Source organism: Gymnoscopelus microlampas (genome assembly GCF_963454915.1).
Source record: "Gymnoscopelus microlampas genome assembly, chromosome: 24".
NCBI classification, from domain to species: Eukaryota; Metazoa; Chordata; class Actinopteri; order Myctophiformes; family Myctophidae; genus Gymnoscopelus; species Gymnoscopelus microlampas.
The window spans coordinates 9163947-9185584 of NC_139961.1; the positions used below are offsets into that span (position 1 = coordinate 9163947).

At 40.6% G+C, this 21638-nt stretch overlaps 1 protein-coding gene across 2 annotated transcripts; it reads left to right on the plus strand.

The window, feature by feature from the left end:
• The first annotated feature begins 5697 nt into the window (after window positions 1–5697).
• LOC311040346 (uncharacterized protein) lies at window positions 5698–21365 on the plus strand. Of its 2 annotated transcripts, none has more exons than XM_084050575.1 (8): window positions 5698–5778; window positions 12419–12712; window positions 13633–13706; window positions 13842–14028; window positions 15985–16062; window positions 16446–16523; window positions 18785–19176; window positions 21092–21365. In XM_084050575.1, the coding sequence occupies exons 1-8, from the start codon at window positions 5706–5708 to the stop codon at window positions 21245–21247; spliced, it is 1332 nt and encodes a 443-aa protein (XP_083906701.1). In that variant the 5' UTR covers window positions 5698–5705; the 3' UTR covers window positions 21248–21365. The 2 variants fall into 2 exon arrangements, with proteins under 2 accessions (XP_083906701.1, XP_083906702.1); XM_084050576.1 differs by having other exon boundaries at window positions 13848–14028.
• Window positions 21366–21638: the final 273 nt, after the last annotated feature.

The following is a 21638-nucleotide window of genomic DNA, read 5'->3' on the forward strand; positions in this document are numbered from 1 at the left end:
TGAGAGCCTCTGATGTAAACAACAAACCATAGCATCTGTTTTCAAAGTTAAGAACAGCGACTTCACGCATGAGGCTCTGGCTTATAGGGGCCCCCAGGCCTGAGCCCTTGGGCCCCCGGGCCCAACAGGTCCGTTGGATAATCCACCCCTGCCTGTGTGGGGTTGTTTCAAGAGGGAATGATCCAGTCAAGAAAAGTAAAACATCTCTCATAACCAGCCAGAGAAATGTAGAACTATGCAAAAATATCTTTATTATTCAAGGGTAGATTTCAAAGTTATGATATCTGTTTTTGATCAGGGGTGCTTTTAGACCCCTTTTAGAAGTGCTCAATCGCCCCTAAAAACAAAAAATGTAATTAAAACTAAGTCCCCCCCCTTATTTTGACAGTATTGGGGTTGATGTATCTTATTTTCATTACAACCACTGTGTTTGTAACAGCTTAACATAACCATATGCAAAGATATGGTCTTCTGTCTGGGTTTTCTAACTTAATAACATGTCAGCTCTTCTCCGTAAATATTTTTCCTGTCAGCAGTTTCGTTCCGATTCTCATACTAAAAAAAGACTGTTTCATTTTCTCTTCCTGTGTCTGGTATGGATAATTTCATAATATCCATGAACATTTCCCATCAGTGCAGTTTTGTTTCATTTTCTAACTGTCCTTAAAGGGGAAGCAGGGGCCCAGGAGGTCCAGGGACCCTCATGGTTCCTTAAGGGAGTTCAGTTCCAAATGGACTCTTACAGGTGTGTATAATCTATGTGTAACTCAGAGAGTGTACAAATTGAACCAAATGGAGTCGTACACTCTCAAGAGTTATGGGCGTCCTTGAAAGGTCCTTGTGAAAGGTCCTTGTGAAAGGTCGAAAAGTTGGTTTCATATTAAAATACATTTCCGCATTGTGGCTACGAGCTGTGCCTGTGCGACCTTTCTTCATTTGTATTGGTTCTTGAAATTAAAAAGTTTGAGTACCACTGTGCTACACTAAATGCAACAGAGGCAATTAGAACCATTGGTAACACCTGTGAAGGAAGTAAGGAAGGGTTTCTGCTCATACTGTAGATATATCTATGGTTCTGCTGCTGTCCATTTGTCTTGTTGAGCATATAGAGCCTATTGTTGGTCTATGACTGCCACCTACTGGTTGGAAGGAGTCTGAACGCCCACTATCGTACTACAGTAGATCTAATAGTAGATATTACTGGCATAAGCAAAGATGACTGGTCTTCTTTTGTTCTAAAACTAGTGTTCCTACAGTACAATGTGAGACACAAACTGTCTTTTTCAAACTTTGCATAGTCTGAATAGATACTGAAATGTATGTTTAACTTCATTTAATCGTAGATAGGTGTTTGGAATCACCACCTTCATGACCTGTCCTTTATTTCAAGACTGCATTCTTCGATTGGCAATTGTGGCCAAGAGAATTCAGCTCGTCTGACAATGAATTTGAGAACTCTTGGACCATACCTGGCTAGCCATTGTCAAAATGTAAAAAAATTATAACATATTGTAACAAGCTTAGTAACTCATACAGTGTTTACGCCAGGTAATCTCATTTCCAATATATCATACTTGCTAAATTCAAACTTATTTTGCAGTGGTACTGTAGTCTATGTAGGCCTATTTAAATGTAAAGATAATTCCTCCATACTTTAAGTTATGCTGTCTATAAGCATTGGCTTTGCATGACATACTGCCTTTCACCAGCTTGTTAAACTACATTAAGCTTGTTACTTTTGCTGAGTTTTGGTTTCCTCCATCTTATGCTCTAGTCTAAATTAACCTCCCATTCTGTTTTTGTTTGATTAATGCAACGGTAATATTCCTGCCACTGGGTTTGACAAGGTGAACCGTTTGTGTCTTGCAGAGGTGTTGCACAAACTGTGGTAACTTGGTAAGTGTGAGTTTGTGCTTCCCTTTAAGCCGGAACCAACTGGGCTGGACATGCATACAGCTACCACTGAATTACATTCACTTTTATTTCAGGCTACCTACGTTTAATTTCCTTGAAAATGACTTCACTTTCTTTATCTGTGTTCACTGAAACATATTCACCCCTTAATCAGTGGTGGAAAAAGTACTCAAATGTAAAGTAAAAGTATCAATACTGCAATGCAGAAGTCCAGAAGTCAAAATATACTTGAGTAAAAGTATAAAAGTATTGGCATCAAAATGTACTTAAAGTACCAAAAGTAAATGTACTCATATGCAAAATGTCCCATTTAAAGTTTTCAAATGAAAATAGACGATCTACAAGCTCACAATGCGTCGCATCGCAGTGCATTGTCTCCATAAAAGTCTCCATGAATTCAATGCTTCATGGGGTCTTTAATTGATAGAAAATAAGTCATTTTTTGGGTGAACTATAGTCCCTTAATATTGTAGCCGACCTTGAGTCCATGGCAAGTGAGCTGAGGCTTTTTGTGATGGCAAAAAGGGCCAGTAACGTAATGTTACAAAGGCTTTGTACCTCACTGCACAATCCCACACGTTGCACATGAAAATGGCTTTCTCTTAAGATCAGTGGTTATTGCATTATTGCATGTACAAACTAGCAAATACAACTAGAGAACGTACAATAATGGTTATATCAGAGTTTCACTGTTATCTAATACAGTATATAGTGAATTAATTCTGGACCAAATGACAGACCATAATCACACCAAACAATGACAAGCAATTAAAATGTTTGTGTGTTGGGAGAAATAAATATCTTATCAAGCTGGGTTCTGTGGCCTATAATTCATAACTGCCTTAGATTATGAACAAACTGTACAGAGACATGCTCAATTCTCTGGTGCCACACAGAAGCAGATATGCAACTAGTTCAAGGAACTAAAACAAAAACTGAGAAATAACTGTATGTTTTGTGTGGAACCAAAAAAAGCAGCCATGACTAGGAACTCTATGCTGCAGTGCAAGTTCTTATAAATATACACAACATTTCAATAGCTCGCTAGCTCATACTGTAGATAGCAGAACTACACCCCAAATGTAAGGGACGTCCCACTCTGTATGACCTGGAAGCAGCTAGACATGGCCTGTCACACTATATCATAGGCCTACTGTACAAGGATATTGTCTCTGTCGGGTGGAAACCTCATATGTCCAAAACTGTTACTTTTCAGGATTCAAAAACAGAAAAATAAGCAGATCTACACGCTCAAAATGCGGCGCAAAACGACGCGTTATGAGCTTCTAGATCTGCTACTTTTGGAGCTTTTGTGTGACGCTGTAGTATGATCAAGTAGGGCGTTCATTTACAAAAAAACACAAAAGGTTATAATATGGAGATAAGAGGTTTCTGCTCGACAGCGACGATAGGATAGGATAACACTTTATTAATGCCCCAGGAGGGATATCCAGGATCTTGCAACAGCCAAGAGTAAAACAGTGCAACAATGTATCAATACACACTGCAATAAACCAGTCACAGAAACACACACACACAGTACTCGATACACTTACTCGCATACCCCCCACGCACTCCCACATACACGCGATAACAACGCAACAATAAATGCAACGATAAATCATATTCGCTCACAGACAGTCTGTGATTGTGGTGGAGAAAGAATTACTCTCCTAGAGAGCCAGTTGCACCACCTCACACTAAGTTCAAACTAAGCCTAGTTATAGCTTAAATGGCTTTTTAAAAGCCATTTAAGCTATAACTAGGCTTAGTTTGAACTTAGTGTGCGACTGGCCCCTGCCAGGTTTCTATAAGCATTTCTTTGGCTGGTGACTGTCGGCCTAAAGGAACGCCCGAGCCACTCTGTTTTTCACCTGGAGAGAACGAGCCTCATGACAGAAGGTGCTCTCCCTCTGTTACAGCTCATATATAGAGGTGGGTGGGAGGGGTTTTCCACCATGGACTTGAAGTTGTCCTTTTTCCTCCTCCTCCTCTGCCACTAATCCTCCAACCTGTCCATCTCTAGACCATGTGGTTCTTAAACGTTTTTTTTTTATTTCACGGACCCCCATAACTAAGAGAGTGTACAAATGGAACAACCCCCCCCCCCCCTCAAGGAACCCTGAGGGTCCTTATTGGACCACACGTTGAGAACCGCTGCTCTAGAACAGTGGTTCTCAACCTTTTCATGCCACGCCCCCCCCCCCCCCCCAAAAAAAAAATCATATTCGAACTAGGAGTTGAGGCATTACATTTAGTTTGACTCAGTTCGACGGTTCCACAGATAAATATTGTGAACATAGCCGATCTACAAGCTCACAACGCCTCATGTCGCGAGGCGTTGTGAGCTTGTAGATCGGTTATTATAATCTTTTTTGCCTCTTTCTTATATTATTGGACAATTTGGCCAAAGTTTGAACAGCTTTTATAGTGTAGTTCATTGATTACTTTTGATGCAGTAATGGTCTTTTTTTCCCTTCTTTTCCCCCCCCTTTTTTTAGGTATTAAATCCTTGAATTATCACTTGACTGTCATCTGGGGACCCGCCCAAAATCATGTGGGTCCCGACCCACAGGTTGAGAACCACTGCTCTAGTCTAGACCAACAACAGCACAGGTCTGTCCTATAAGGAGAGAACCGTAAGGGACTCGACACAGATCACCCACAGGTGGAAAAAACAGTGGCCGGTTCCTCAACTGTCAATGGCCAGCCGAATGACGTGCAACTATTAGTCACCATGTGACTGTCTTCACTCATTTCTCACTGTGTGAGAAATTAAACCCACTCAGAATGACGTCACTGGGTGTCACTTTGTGATTCATTTCCCAGGAAATGTGATTCTCGACAGCTTGTGTGTTTGGAATCAAATGTTGCCGAACTAACGAGGGTTCAATGTCTGGAACGTTGTTTAAGTTCCTGTTGTTCATTACACTTCTGACATTATTAACCACATGGACGCAAGTGTCCTGATTCTGGGCATGTCTTGATTAGACGAACATTCAGCAAAAAAAATGGCAGATCTACAAGCTCACAACGAGCCACAAAATGAATCAGAATCAGATTCAATACTTATTGTCACATCACAAGTAAGGTGGGTGAAATTGTGAGATTTGTAGATCAGCAATTTTTAAGATATGACCCCTAGGGTCAACAACGTATAGGGTTGAAAAGGTTGATGTTTTCTGTCAGAATTTGAGCTGCACCGGGTTACTAATACGCACCACACAAACACACACACACACACACACACACACACACACACACACACACACACACACAATCCCAGGCTCCCCATGTTAGTGTTGAAGTGTCGTTGCGTGAGACACTGAACCCCTATAACCCCCGATTAGCAGGTGGGTGCCTGGTTGCCTCCTCCATCTGTGTGTGTGTGTGTGTGTGTGTGTGTGTGTGTGTGTGTGTGTGTGTGTGTGTGTGTGTGTGTGTGTGTGTGTGTGTGTGCGTGCGTGCGTGCGTGCGTGCGTGCGTGCGTGCGTGCGTGCGTGCGTGCGTGCGTGCGTGCGTGCGTGCGTGCGTGTGTGTGTGTGGAGAAAGGTGGTATATAAATACACCATTTGTTGTGTGGAGATGAAGAGCGATATGGTTTATTATAGGGGCCTCTTTGACTGGATCACTTCCTCGTGAAACAACCACACAGGAACAGACAGACAGAGACGCACACATGCACACACGCACACACACGCACACACGCACACACACACACAGAGGAAACGACCTCGATAAGACGACACGGCGCGTCTACTGTCGTCTGTCAGTAGTAGAAGATGAAGCTGATGGAGAGGATGAAGGTGTGTGTGTCGACAAAACTACTCCTTTTGCTGTGTTTCTGCTTCATCATCTCCACAGGTAACTGACTCTCACTCACTACCTGTTAATGTACTGTTTATTAGTCTGTTTGTTAGGTCTGTTCATTACTCTGTTACGGTAATTTGCAGTGGTGGAAAAAGTACTCGCGTGTTTTACTTAAGTGAAAGTATCAATACTGCAATGTACAGGTCTGTTACAGGTAAAAAGTCCGGAATTCAAAATTTACTCGAGTAAAAGTACAAAAGTATTGGTATCAAAATGTATTTAACGTACCAAAAGTAGAAAGTACTCATTATGCAGAATGTCCCATTTCACAAGTTTTCAAATATATAAAACGTATAAAAATGTATACAAATCTTTTGAAAATAGCAGATCTACAAGCTCACAATGCGTCGCGATGCGACGCATTGTGAGCTTGTAGATCTGCTATTTTCTGCAGAGGGCTGAAGTGGTTAATGTATGTTTTGTAATAATAATCAAAATCAACAAAGTAACTACAGTAGTAACTAAAGTTTTCAAATAATTGTCTTGGAGTAAGCGTACAATATTTGCCTCTGAGATGTGGCGGAGTAGAAGTAAAACTACTGAAAATTTTGGCTAGTAAAGTACAGTACTTGGGTAAATGTACTTAGTTACTTTACACCACTGGTAATTTGTTAGTTATTTGGATGAATCGTCAGTTAACCTTTAACTCTGTAGCGACTATTTTGAGAAAAATGTATTCATTTATTTAGCTTTATTTACAATTTCACCTTATTTATTTTCTCAAATATCACCCGAGTAATGGGTTCCAATCCCTGTGAAGACGTTATGAAGCATGGCTGATATTTGGTTAGTTACAGTAATTAGCTATTTGGATGATCGGTCGGTTGATTTGTTTTCTGTCAAAGTTCATTTAATATTTCTGACTGAGTCAGGTGGAGGTGGTAGTAAGAATGTCATCTACACTGACACGGTAATTGTAGTAAAAGTAGAAATGTTGAAATCTTTGCTTTCCTCTGGCTATTCATCTGTAACTTTATATTCATCATGTTCATTTCAAGAAGTATTTAGCTTTTTTTCTGTGTGTGTGTGTGTGTGTGTGTGTGTGTGTGTGTGTGTGTGTGTGTGTGTGTGTGTGTGTGTGTGTGTGTGTGTGTGTGTGTGTGTGTGTGTGTGTGTGTGTGTGTGTGTGTGTGTGTGTGTGTGTGTGTGTGTGTGGGCGCACAAGCAGAAGCAGATATGAATCTTTTGCCCAAATACGGTATACAGTCCCTCATTTGGCTTGCATAATATACGTTTATTTCTAAAATAACTTGCATAATGTTACAAGAAACTGACGTAAAAAATATACATAAACATAACAGATAATTTTTGCTAGTGTGTGGTTTCGGTGCCTTTCATGTATAATTATGCAAAGTATGGCATTTCCACAGAAAGAGTAAAAGTAAAAGTAAAAGTAAAGTACAAAGTGAATTGTTTGATTGTGTGTTATATACTAGCAAAATGTGGAGAACAGGATAGGACATTTTATTGTCCCCAGGGGAAATTAAATTTGTCCTGGACACACACAGTAACTTCTGTTAAAAATACAATGACAACATGTAGTACAAGATGCAAAATGATAGCAAAAATAGCAAATAGCTAAATAGTTTTATCCAGATATTGTTTCCTTGATAACGTTAGCTTATAATAGGACAATTAATACAAACTAGGCTACTTTATTCATCCAATTTTTTAGATAAAAAAGTAAATTTGCGTGAGTGATTTTCTAATATTGTGTTAAATGGCTCTATAATATTCCAATACTAACTATTGATATAGTGTTAGTAACAGGGGTCTCCCATCTCTTTAGTCAGCAAATACATTTTCAGGATAGCAATTTTATCCAACCAGGAGAGAGACCTCATATATATTTAAAAAAAGAAAGAATGAAAGAAAATGGGCAGACAAAATTGGAACACCTGGAACACCATAAAATTGAATCTGATAAACTATCTTTGTGGGGTAATCATCCTAATTGGATGAAATATGTAACCCATCTGATTTGCTATTTTCAAATACTATAGCCAAAGAATAAATAGGCCTGGAGTGGTTAATGTACAGTAACTAGTAAGTAGTAACTAAAGTTTTCAAATCATTTTGGTGGGGTAAAAAGTACAATATTTGCTTCTGAGATGTAGTGGAGTAGAAGTCAAAAAGATTTTAAAAAGTAAAAAAATATACCTCAAAATTAAGTACAGTACTTGACTAAATGTACTTAGTTACTTTCCACCACTACAGTGGGGGTCATAGTGACTTTGATAAAGTGAGTGAAGGGCCACACATTGGACCAGTGGTTTCGTGCCAGGAAAAGAATATGCAAGATGTGTGTTGTTAAAATTATTCAAAAATATAACATTTTCACACAAATTCAATATTTTTTGAAAATAGCCAAAGTTAAAGTGCTTAAACTGATTCTGATGCCATATTAACTAATCTAGCTGGGGACCCCCTCAGGGACAGGAACCTCTGGGTGTCCCCGGACCCCACTTTGAAGAACCACTGCATTGGACAATTGCATTGAAACTTTAAACACACCTTTCTCCATTCGCACGCACGCACGCACGCACGCACGCACGCACGCACGCACGCACGCACGCGCACACGCACACGCACACGCACACACACACACACACACACACACACACACACACACACTCACTCACACACACACACACACACACACACACACACACACACACACACTCACACCGACGGAGAATTACGTTAAAACTGCATGGATTTGGTAGACATGAACAGACTACTTTACAATAGGGCACTTGATTCACAACACAATACTTTCTGAGTAGGCTATACGTAATACATGTTGACATTTTTTTTACTTTGTCTCTGTCTCTGGTGTACTCTGAGGTCACAATGAAACATGACTTGCATAAAACACTTGAATGCAGTATTAACTTTTGAATTACACATTCATACGACGTGCACCACTCAGGCCATCAATTGGTTATGGCAAGGTATGGCAGCTGCCGTCAGCGGTGTAAAGTAACTAAATACATTTACTCAAGTATTGTGCTTTACATTACTGGAGTATTTCTAATTTTCAGTACTTTCACTTTTACTCCACTACATATTGTACTTTAACTCCACTACAATTATTTAAAAACTTTAGTTTCTAGTTAGTTACTTTGCGGATATAAATGATTACATTATAAAACATACATTAACCACTTTAGCCCTATTTTATACCTAAGCTATTTGAAAATAGCCGATCTACAAGCTTCAAATACGATGTGGCGCGTTGCGACGAGCTTGCAGATCTGCTATATTTTCAAATATTTTATGACTCTTACTGTACCTTTGGTACTTTAAGTATATTTTGATGCCAATACTTTTGTACTTTCACTCAAGTAACATTTTTGAACACAAGCCTTTTACTTGTAACAGACTATTTTCATATCATGGTATTGCTACTTTTACTTAAGTAAAATATCTGAGTACTTCTTCCACCACTGGCTGCCGTAGCTTGGCTCCCTGATCAAACAAAGATTTTTTTGTGGCTTTTAAGCCTTTATTGATAGGCTAGTAGTCTGACAGGAAATGGGGGGAGAGAGATGGGGATGTGACATGCAGCATAGGCCGGTGAGATCGAGACTCGAACCAGCGACGCGCTAGTCAGGCTGCTTTGGAGCCTAGGTGCCTGGACCGCTAGGCCAGCGGTCCAGGCCTCGCTAGACAAACATTTTGATTCACTTGTTAAAATACATGAATTCATGAAATGTCTCCGTATTGCTTATTGTGTTATTAAATGATTGTAAAGAAACTGCAAATGCAAATCAGAACAAAATGACAGATTTCACTAGATGTTACACTATTTTCCACATCACTTGTATTCCCCCTGCGTTTATCAAATGTACATGTTCCACCAGTGGGGTCAGGCCAGTGCTGTGCATTATTGTTAATAATCAGGTATAGTGGCGGCGTTCTCTCATGATAGTTGTTTATATATTACATATTAATATTAGAAATGAAAAAGGAGCGGTCGTCTTTGGACGCATTCTTCAATAATAAAAAAAAAGAATGGCAAGGCATTTATGCAAATGTGTCATGTTACATTGTAGCCTTTGCTATAGCCCAGAGGTCTTCAACAGGGGGTCCGGGACCCCTAGGGGGTCCTCAGAGTTGCTACAGGGGGTCCGCCAAATCTCTGTGTGATAGGATCATTGTTTTTTTACATTAACCACTTGAACCCTAGCATCCCTATCCTAAGGACAACTTTAGCCAAAAATAGCCGATCCACAAGCTCACAACGCCTCGCAGCGCGAGGCGTTGTGAGCTTGTAGATCTGCTATTTTCGGCAAAGAGGGGGGAACAGAGCACACCAAGTACCGAGTGAAAGTTTACTAAGTGTTGACGGTTTAAGTCGTTAAACGTCTGAAAATACACATTAACATGAGTCCAACATCTATGAAAAGCTTTAATCTGCAACACAATTTTAGTGGGGGTCCCTGCTTCATCTCTCTCTCGGCTAGGGGGTCCTTGGCCTGAAAAGGTTGAAGACCCCTGCTATAGCCTATGAGAGGAGTGTTTGCTGACCATTGATATTGATGCTGTCAGCCAGGTGACCTCGACGTACCTTTATAGCCTTTTGTTGAATTGACGCCACACCACTCCATACAGTAGGTCACTGATAAAACAGATTGCATTATGTTATTATGTAATCTGTTTTATTATATCATATTATGTACTCAAGGCTGACTGTTTAACATTATATTATAAACGTTTAACATTTAAGTACAAATGTATGGAATATGAAATGCAACATTAATTACTATGAATTGGAGTTGAGTAAAATTAATTGACCTCAAAACAAATCATAATGCTGCCGTTTACAATTTAGAATTTAACTTTTTATTTTTATTTTTTTGGAAGAAATTTTAGTTTTTGTCGCATTCCTAAGACAATAATTTTTTGACCGGTGGAGTCTCCGGTAGGAGACTTGCGGAGTCTACTACCGGAGATATTAGCATCTTTCCACCGGTCATCATTGGCTTAAAGGACAACTTTGTTTTTTTACAACCCAGGTTTATGTTTTAGCTTGTAATTAAATAAATAAAAGATGAGTGTACATTTTCATGATTTTTTTTTACAGTGGGCGGGGGCATTTGGGCAGGTGGCTAAATATGTCTTTTTTTTACACAATAACCCGATGATTTCTTTATTATTATTTACAGTAGCTCTTCTAGCCCCCAATAACTCACATCTGGCCATCAAAAACCATGGGACCTTTTTTATTGTGTAAAAAATACATATTTAGCCACCGGACAGAATGCCCCCGCCCACTGTAAAAAAGATCGCGAAAATTGCTAAAACTATTGAAAGCAGCAAATGAAAATGTTTCAACACTCATCTTTTATTTACTTTAATTACAAGCTAAAACATAAACCTTGGTTGTAAAAAATCCTTTAAGAATGCGACAAAAAATAATAATAATAATAAAAATGTAAAAAAAGAAATCCCCAAGAATTCAAGGCTTCATGGGGATGTGTGTAATTGATAGAAAAAAAGCATTTTTTTTTGTGGTGAACTACTTTAACCACTTTAAACCTATATACATTGAATTTTGGAAAATCTTGAAAATGTTTGAATCTTTTAACAATTATTAAATTAAATAAATTAAAGAAAATGTATATACTACTCATTGTTTTAGAATGGAAAACAACTAAATTGTTACTGAAAATAGACCAAGCAGTTTGTCTCAGCAGTGTGCCATGCAGTGCAGTGCAGTATACTAGTGCTACGTGGCCTCTTAGCATGTTGTGGTTTCAACAACTAGGCTCTGTGAAGCCGTTAACAGGATGTATAGCAGATAAGATGAGTAACCTCATGTCTAAACCTACGTTTGTCAGAGGCCTGCTCTTTGCAGGAACAGACAGTTTTGCCTGCACATGTTTCTTTTCTAAATGCAATTGAATTGTAACATTTCACAGATTATTGGCCTCACATCGTTCACTAATCCATGGGAATGCACCAAATTGTTTACACATGCAATGAACTGCATCAAGATTACAGATACTATAACACAGACATATAATCTCTGTTATTATATCATTACATTACATTACATTACAGTCATTTAGCAGACGCTTTTATCCAAAGCGACAAAGCGACTATCATGTCAGTAACTATTATAATCACAACCACAGCTAAACTGTGGTTGTAATATCAATCCACTTCAAACACCTTAGTGGGTAAAGACTGCAGCATTACACTGTTCAGGAACACTGTTCGTGGCAGCCCTGACGACACTGAAAGTGTGTGTTGAGGGTTGGAATAATGCTGCAGTCTAAATTCATCATTTCCTGTTTGTTTCCAAGCGTTCGGTGAGGAAAAGACAATGAAAACACACACACACACACACACACACACACACACACACACACACACACACACACACACACACACACACACACACACACACACACACACACACACACACACACACACACACACACACACACACACACACACACACGCGCGCGCGCGCACACACACACACGCTTAGAATTCTGTTCCATAAGCATACTGTGGGCCAGATATCACTATAACGCACAAAATGTATTCTCCTCTCCCCTCCCCTCCCCTCCCCTCCCCTCCCCTCTCCTCTCCTCTCCTCTCCTCTCCTCTCCTCTTCTAGGTGGGGAGGTGTGTGACCGCAGTGCCCCAGAGGGATCATCCTACACACTGCCTCTGGAATATGGAAAGCTCACCATAGATCATGACATGACATGGAAACACAATGACATAGTCTTAGTCAATAGGAAGAAAAAGGTCTTCGCCAAAGGGAAAGCAGAGGATATCGATAAATCTGGCTCCTTAATATTGAAAGACTTGAAGAAGACTAGTGCAGGGATTTACAAAGCAGAGGTGTATAATGCTGATGGACAAATTGTGAACGATCTTGGAACGTCTTTGAATCTATGTGTGACTGGTACGTTACAGAGTCTGTGGGTGTGACTCTGTGTGAGTGAGTGAGTGGGCGAGCGAGTGAGCGAGCGAGTACAAGTGAGTGAACGAGTGAGTGAGTGAGGGAATGAATGAGTGAGTACGAGTGAGTGAACGAGCGAGTGAGCGAACGAGTGAGCAAGTGAGCGCATGCATGGGTGCAATCATTTGTTTTGTACCCTGTTATGTGAAAAATGTGAATCTTTATTGGATCATGTGGCCCCCTTAAGCCCAATGCATACAGCCGTACAGCCAACGTTTATTCGGTTTGTCTGGACCCAGACTATACAGTATGACATGTTGTTCTAGTGTAGTATGCACTAAATACACTTTTAGCGGTTATGATATGATGTTCAACCAGTGGTTTTAAACAAGTATTAAAGTACTAACCACTTAAAACTCTCAGTAAAACAGACTTCAGTTGCAACTGTATTTGGTACGCTTTTTTTACTCTACACCAAATCTACTCTTTGCCGAAAATACCCGATCTAGCTAGCTTGTAGATTGGCTATTTTTTGGCAAACGTTCCCCCCAGAATAGGGATGCTGGGGTCCAAGTAATTCATTATTAGACAAGTATTTGTGGACTCATAACCGCATGTGCATTAGTTTCCTTTATGCCTCTCTGTCAGGAACTCCCTCCAGGCATGTTCCAATGTGCTCAGCCCATTGGTTGAGCGCCTGAACTACAGTAGTTAAGGTCAACCACAGTATTTGGCCGCTTGGAAAGCTTTGCTTAAAAAAAAAAAAAAAAAAAAAAAAACGCTTTAACTGAAGTGGATGGCAGAGTCCACACCACAACGACAGTGGTGAGCGATGTAGTTACAGTGCTTGGTGTGAATGACCCTTTAGCCTGTGAAAGTTTTGCTCTTATGTAATGTAATGTAATGTAATCTAATCTAATCAGACAAGATCCCGAAGCCTTCAGTTTCGTTTGCCTGTGAGAAGAAGACTTTCACCTTGACCTGCAATGTTTCACAGGTGAGAAACATAAAAGAAACACTGCCAGCACAGCTAAAATATCTATCTACAGTATCTATCTATCTATCTATCTATCTATCTATCTATCTATCTATATCTTCCACATAATCTATTTAATGTATGTATGTGTGTAAACCAAAGGATCTTTCCTTTAAATGGAGTGAGAATGGGAAGGATGTCGCTAAAGAGACCAAGAGGACTCTGACCAGAACTCTGACCAGACCTGTGGACAAACTGGACACTGGGCCCAGTTACACCTGCACTGTGTCCAAATCCGGTGGCTCAGAGATCAGCCTGCCAGTCACACCAAACTGCCCCAAAGGTGAGTTCAGTCAGATAACTCACGAATAGATTGAACTAATATTATAGACCGAATATATTGAACCAATATTATAGAATGAGAATACAAGTGTGAATGTAATATTTGATCTTGGCGTTCAGGCTCTGATACATTTTTCTCCCTGCTCAGCACAATTAAGACAACCATCATTAACCGTTAAGAGCAGGGAGATAGATATATAACTAGAAAAAGTGCTCCTCGGAGCACAAGTCTCCGCCAGGTCAGGTAGGTTATTATGGCCTCCTGGTGGCGCTATAATAGGCCAATGTGAAAAGGGTGCCATTTATTCCTAGGCCGTGCACAGCAATCGGACACTGCATGCATGATTTGAGAAATTTTGTTCTAAAAATGTGTTTTGCAAAATTTGACCTGCTGGTGGCGCTATAACAGGCCAATGTTAAAAGGGTGGCATTTGTTCCTCAACGTAGTGCAAATGTGCATTCAAAGTTTCACCACAATCGGACGCGGCGTTCATGATGTTCAAAACGGGCAAATATTACATGTCAATGTTAGCCAATCAGGATGGAATATGAAAAATCAAACAGATCCGTCTTGATCACATGACTATAAAGATCATGTGTACCGATTTACGTGAAATTTGGATCAAATCTGAAGGCTTAATATCAAAAAATGTGTTTTACATAAGTCTGCCTCCTGGTGGCGCTATAAAAGGCAAATGTGAAAAATGCAGGGAAAAGGTTTTTCCTTGGCCTCTATAGAGTGTGCATACAAAGTTTTACACTGATCGGTGCAGTTATAGGTAAAAACACGAATCGGCCTGTTACAGCGCCACCATGAGGCTGATTTGAACATTTTCAAATGGCATTTCTTCCTCGGCCTAATGGGAATGTGTGTGCAAAATGTCACGGAAATGGCATGCTGTGTTAATGATTTGAGGCATTTTGTTCGAGGCGGAGTACTCCTGCAAACTTTGAAAGTCAATTTTTGCCAATCAGGATGGAATATGAGAAATCTGAAATGAGCCGTTTCTTTTAATGACTATAGATATACTGTGTACCGATTTGTGGGATTTTTGGCCAAAATCTGTAGGAGTACTGTCCAAAAATGTGTTTTGCAAAAAGCGGCCTCCTGGTGGCGCTATAACAGGCCCATGTGAAAAATGTGGGGCAGAGGTTCTGCTCTGGCATCCAGGGAGTGTGTGTGCACAGTTTCACTGCCATCAAGCCGACGGTGCCAGAGATTAGCTGTACACAAAATGACAGAATGACGGACGGACGGACACACACACACACACACGGACTGACGGACAGGGGGTAAAACATACTCTCTCGCCATGCCTTTCGGCCTGGCGGAGACAATAACAACCCCCCATGGGGAACAAAACCAATAGCAGAGCCCACTGGTGGTGCCGGGGTGGTGGTGGGAGCAAACGCCGCATGACAACAACCATAACACACAAAGCGGAAGGAACACAGATTTAGGTGAGCTTAAGTGATCCGCCCAATTGGACAGCTGATTGCCAAGTCATGAAACCGGGAACGCAGCCGTGTCATTTTAGATTTTACCTACCACCGTTTATCTTTATACTTTGGCTATTCAAAAATAGCAGATCTACAAGCTTGTAGCGCGGCACAAGCTTGTATAGAGCTGCCATTTCAGAAAAATCTTGAATATTTGTGTTGAATACATATGGGTTTTTTTTAACTACATTTTTAACTAAAATCTTTGCTTCTGGGCGGGGGTCCCTGGAACAACATATTTTGATGGGGATCGGCGGCCAAAAACATATAATTTTGGGTGGTCCTTGACAAGAAAAAGTTAGAGCACCACTGACATAGCAACAATAGTTTTTCAAAAAAATGAAGGACACCACAGGACACCATTTATCTATGTTTCTGTGGTGTTATTAATGGACAGGTTCATAGACTGAAATAAAACCATACACTCATCTCCTCCATTCCTCTCTCCCTGCCACAGAACCAGAATCCATTTTCCCCCCTTTTTTGTTTGGCTTTGAGTTCTGGACCATGGTGGGCATCTTGGCATCTGGAGGAGGTTTGTTTGCTATCTCATAAAAAACCCATCTATTCCCTGTATTGCATTCCTATGCATTGAAATAGATGAGATGAACTCACTGGATGAAATTCATTCCGTTTTGATATTGTTTTTATATGGGTATGCTTATTTCTACATGATTTCTACATGATTTCTTCTAGTTTTTAGGATTTATTTATTCAGATCGATAGAGTATGTTCTGCACTTTTTATTCTTTCATGAATTCTGCTGTCTTTTACTAGGAGAAACATCATTTAGTTTTTTTTCTAACACTGCTTGCAGATTGAATCTTGATCAAATACATATTAATGTGGGGGTCCTTGACATGAAAAACAGTGAATAGACAGAGATGTGTTTGTTGACGCACTGCTTCCTCCCTACAGCTCTGCTGCTAACCCTCATCATCATCACCATCTGCTGCTGTAGCCGAGCCAGACGCCGAAAGAGGAAGATGCTGATAGGTAAGCAAACACAGGCTTTTGAGACAAGCTGACATAAGGTAACGGGCTAAGATAAGATATGGTATGAGAAAACTGCCCTTATTTATGAGTGACCTGTGGTTATATCATTATCCACAAGGTGTCACATTTGGCTTTTTTACATTTCCAACAGAGGTGTTACAACTGCTCCACTTTGCCATTCCATAATCTGGTCTTCCAGGCAGGAAAAATCATATGGAAGTCCTGCACACTGCCTTCACTTAGAGCAGTAGTTTATTAGCCTAATAAACTACTGCTGTAAGTGACGACAGTGTGCAGGACTTACATTTTTTTTCATGTTGCACTGGTTGCCTGCTCCTATACGCACCTGTGCCAGTAGGTGTGCAAAAGGAACTTTTCGCTACAAAGGAAAAAGAATCCACTCGAAAATGATCCCACTGCCTATAAGCAGAGGCACACTTGTGCATTCACGGTTTAAAGATAGGGACTTTGTGCTTCCATACTGTACTGTAGATCCATTCACTGATTTGGCTCCAACGTCACAAGCGCTGAAAGCTGCTGTCACACGATCCAGCTCACTGTACCCATTCACTGAAGGTTTCTCTGTCCATGGCAGCCTGCCGTCAGTGGCGTGCACAGACATTTTGAGGGGCAGGTGCTCAAGTAAATTATACTTTTTTTTTGTTTACTTGGTCTGCTCTTTTTTCCCTCTACACCTATACCTCTTTGCCAAAAATAGCCGATCTACAAGCCCACAACGCCTCGCAGCGCGAGGCGTTGCGAGCTTGTAGATCTGCTATTTTTGGCTAAAGTTCTCCTCAGAAAAGGGATGCTAGGTTTCGAGTGGTTATGGTAAAAAGAAAAATCATATCACATAAAGATTTGGCGGACCCCCTGTAGTAACTCTGAGGACCCCCTAGGGGTCCCGGACCCCCTGTTGAAGACCCCTGCTGTAAACCTTTTTTCAAAAGGGCACTTCTGGTCAAGAGGGCAAAGGGCAGGTGCTCTAGCACCACTTAGAGTCTACTGTATCTGTGCACGTCCCTGCCTGCCGTGCTGCAGTCTGTGTTGTTGGTTTGAGATGAAACTACTGTACTGTACATCAAGCCTTCAGAGACCCAAAACATCCTTTGATATCAAACACCCCATTCTGTCGCACATCAAAGTGGGAATTGAAAAAAATCCCCAAAAAGGTAGCACATCCAAAATTTCAAACCAATTATACTCACATTTCCACTTTTTAAATTGGCACACACACCAATAAACGAATGCTTACGCGTTTCGGATATGAGCCTTCATCAGAGCCTTCATATCACATGGATTCAACTCACTTTATACAAAAGGTCAGAGTTCACCTACAGCTGAAATCTCAAGTCAATCACCAAGGTCCAATCACTTGTATGCAAGAACAATCAATCACTGATTTGATTAATTAAATGACAGGCAATTTGAGGTATATATCACAAAGTAACGCATCCAATAAACAGTGCAGGGGCATCAAAGACAGTCTTAACCCAAAAAGTATGTCAAGCTATTCGTCATTCAGTCCATTGGGTGTCATAGTAGTGAGTGCAGTGGTGTAAAGTAGCTAAGTACATTTACTCAAGTACTGTACTTAAGTAAACTTTTGAGGATTTTTTTTACTTTACTGGTGTATTTCCCATTTTCAGTACCTTTACTTCTACTCCACTACATCTCAGAAGCAAATATTGTTTTTATTTGCTTTTACTCCACTACAATTATTTGAGAACTTTAGTTACTAGTTATTTTTCATATATAAATGATTATATTATAAAACATACATTAACCACTTCAGCCCTATTTTATACCTAGGCTGTTTGAAAATAGCCGATCTACAAGCTCACAACGCGTCGCATCGCGACGCGTTGTGAGCTTGTAGATCTGCTATTTTCAAACATTTTAGTACTTTTACTTTTGGTACATTAAGTATATTTTGATGCCAATACTTCTGTACTTTTACTCAAGTACATTTTGAAGTGTGGACTTCTCTACTTGTAACAGAGTATTTTTATATTGCAGTATTGGTACTTTTACTTAAGTAAAGAATTTGAGTACTTTTTCCACCACTGAGTGAGTGTGTATATCCACTGCATTTCTCTCTGGGACAGTTTCTTTAGAACATCACCCCCTCTGATAGGCATCATGATTTTCGATCAATCAATGAATCAATCAGTCAGTCAGTCAGTCAGTCTACCTAGTGCTATTCCTACCTACCTACCTACAATTTGGTAATCCATCTATTTGTTCATTCTCACTTACAGAGGAGCAGGAGCTTCGTTTGGATTGGTCCGCTGCTCCACAGCAGCAACAACAACCCCACCAGCACCAGCACCAACACCACCACAACCATCAGCAGCCCGCCGGCCACACCGGCCCCCGCCAGCAGCGCTCCAAACCAGCCCAAGAGCGAGAGCGTACCAGGGAGGTCGACCCCGATGCCCCCAAACTGCCCAAACCCCGCGGAACCGTTGATCCCTCTGCCCCCAAACTGCCCAAACTCAGAGGAGGCGATCCATCTGCCCCGAAACTGCCCAAAACCAGAGGAGGCGATCCGTCTGCCCCCAAACTACCCGACCCCCAGGGACAAGGAGGCGACCTCTCTGCCCCCAAGCTGCCCAACGCCCGGGCGAGCCCACGGTTACCTACAGCAGAGGTAGGAACTCTTTAACGTGTCACTTTCTTTAAGATGTTGCCAAACGTACCCGAATAGTTGATTCAATGTTGGCTAAACATCATTGCACTGTTAAAGGGCAAGACCACTGTGGTAGAGGTTTGGGTTGTGTTACCTTGCCATGATGGGCAAGAAATACAAAATAATTGCTCCATTGATTAGAAATTGATAATTCAAAATATGCTCCTCGTTGACTTACATTGTACGGTGCTCTTTTAGCACATAAACAAACACAAACAAAGCTGATTCAGACAATATAGACCATCACCAAACCCAGTAATGTTTGTTTATTCAATAAAAATGTCAACTTCCTGTTGATTTTACTATTTGAAATCCGCATCCGGATCCGCGGATCCAGTCAGGGTTTTCTTCCTAATAAAAATAGCAAAATGAACAGGGACATTTTTTTATAAAAAAGAAAAAACGTACTGGAATTTGTAATGTTCTGTATTGTCTGAATCAACTTTGTTTGCATTTGTTTACGTGCTAAAAGAGTGACTTTGAGAGCTGTTTCAATGTAAGTCAATCCGGAGCATATTTTGAATGATCAATTTCTAATCAATTCAATGGAGCAATATTTTTTTATTTCTCGCCCACATTTGGATTTTAATCATGGCAAGGTAACTACACAACCCAAACCTCTACCACAGTGGTCTTGCCCTTTAAGAAGTCAGATGTTTGAATTTAATTCGGAAATGAATCTTTTGGGGGGGATGAACATTGAAAATACCTACATGACAAGTAATGACATGTAATGTCATGACATGTAATGTCTTGCAGCTGGAGAAATGTGAAAATAGTAAAACAAAGCTTTACAGAGATCAAAACAGTAATTTTAAAAGGAAAGCGGCAAGAGTGGAGCGACCAGAGAGACATTAGGAAAGCTCAGAGCGAGACAGTGTAGGAGAGACAGACAGTAGGAAAGCTGAGAGCAAGACAGCAAAGGAGACACAGACAGGAAAGCCGAGAGTGAGACAGTGTAGGAGAGACAGACAGGAAAGCTGCAGCAAGACAACGAAGGAGAGACAAGACAGTAGGGAAGCTGAGAGCAAGACAACGAAGGAGAGACAGACAGTAGGGAAGCCGAGAGTGAGAGACTTTAGGAGAGAACGACAGCTGAGTAAAGTTGAATTGCAGCACAAACTTTCAGGAAACTCACATTCAATGGATGACAAGCTGAGAGCAAGACGGCAAAGGAGAGACAGGCAGTAGGCAAGCTGAGAGAGAGACCGTGTAGGAGAGAGACAGACAGGAAAGCTGCAGCAAGACAACAAAGGAGAGAGTGACAGTAGTAGGAAAGACGGTAGTAACAGCACAACGTTTCAGTAAACTCACATTCAACAGATGACACACTTGGTTCCCCCTGTCATCCAATCTGATACAGTGGTGGAAAAAGTACTCACATTTTCTACTTAAAAGTATCAATACTGCAATGTTGAAATACTATAATGTTTCAAGTAAAAGTCCAGACCACATCATTTACGGTACTTGAGTAAAATTACAAAGGTATTGGTATCAACATTTACTTAAAGTACCAAAAGTAGAAAGCAGACATTTTACAAGTTTTCAAATGTAGGAAATGTGTAAAAAAATTGCTGATCTACAAGCTCCCATTGTGAGCTTGTTGATCGGCTATTTTCAAATGGCCGAAATGTATATAGGGCTGAAGTGGTTAATGTAACTAGTAACAAAGTAACTAGTAACTGAAGTTTTCAAATGATTGTAGTGGAGTAAAAGTACAATATTAAAAGTACTGAACATTGGACATACTCAAAGTAAAGTAAAAAGAAATAACCTCAAAATTGTACTTAAGTACAGTACTTGAGTACATTTACTTAGTTACTTTCCCCCGCTGATCTGCTGTGAGTTAAAGCCACACTGTGTGTTGTTCTCACAGGTCAGTGACCCGTGCTCCACCGATGAGGGCGCTCCCCTGGGACCGCGGCCAGGGGAGGCGGCTGGTGAAGAGCAGCCTCCTCCTCTTCCTCAGCCCAGGAAGAAGGTTCCGCGGGCTCAGCGGGGGGGCCCGGACCCCTACGCTGGCCTCAGGTAGTCACACGCCAATGGCAGTGGTGGAAAAAGTACTCCCTTTTTTTTTAACTTTAAGTAAAAGTACTGCAATGTAGAAAAACGAGTAAAAAGTCCGGAAATCTAAATTTACTTGAGTAAAAGTACAAAAGTATTGGTATCAAAGTACCAAAAGTAAAAGTGCTCATTATGCAGAATGTTCCGTTTCACAAGTTTTCAAATGTATAAATTGTATAAAAATAGCAGATCTACAAGCTCACAATGCGTCGCGATGCGACGCATTGTGAGCTTGTAGATCGGCTATTTTCAAATGGCCGGAATGTATAATAGGGCTGAAGTGGATGATGTACGTTTTGTAATAATAATCCAAATCTGCAAAGTAACTAGTAACTAAAGTCGTCAAATAACAGCAGTGG

Excerpts from the sequence above, each read along its gene's own strand:
- LOC311040346 (XM_084050575.1), top strand. The coding sequence starts at position 5,706 with ATGGAGAGGATGAAGGTGTGTGTGTCGACAAAACTACTCCTTTTGCTG. Across the intron at positions 14,029-15,984 it reads CACACCAAACTGCCCCAAAG|AACCAGAATCCATTTTCCCC; the intron begins GTGAGTTCAGTC and ends TCCCTGCCACAG. Across the intron at positions 16,063-16,445 it reads CATCTTGGCATCTGGAGGAG|CTCTGCTGCTAACCCTCATC; the intron begins GTTTGTTTGCTA and ends TCCTCCCTACAG.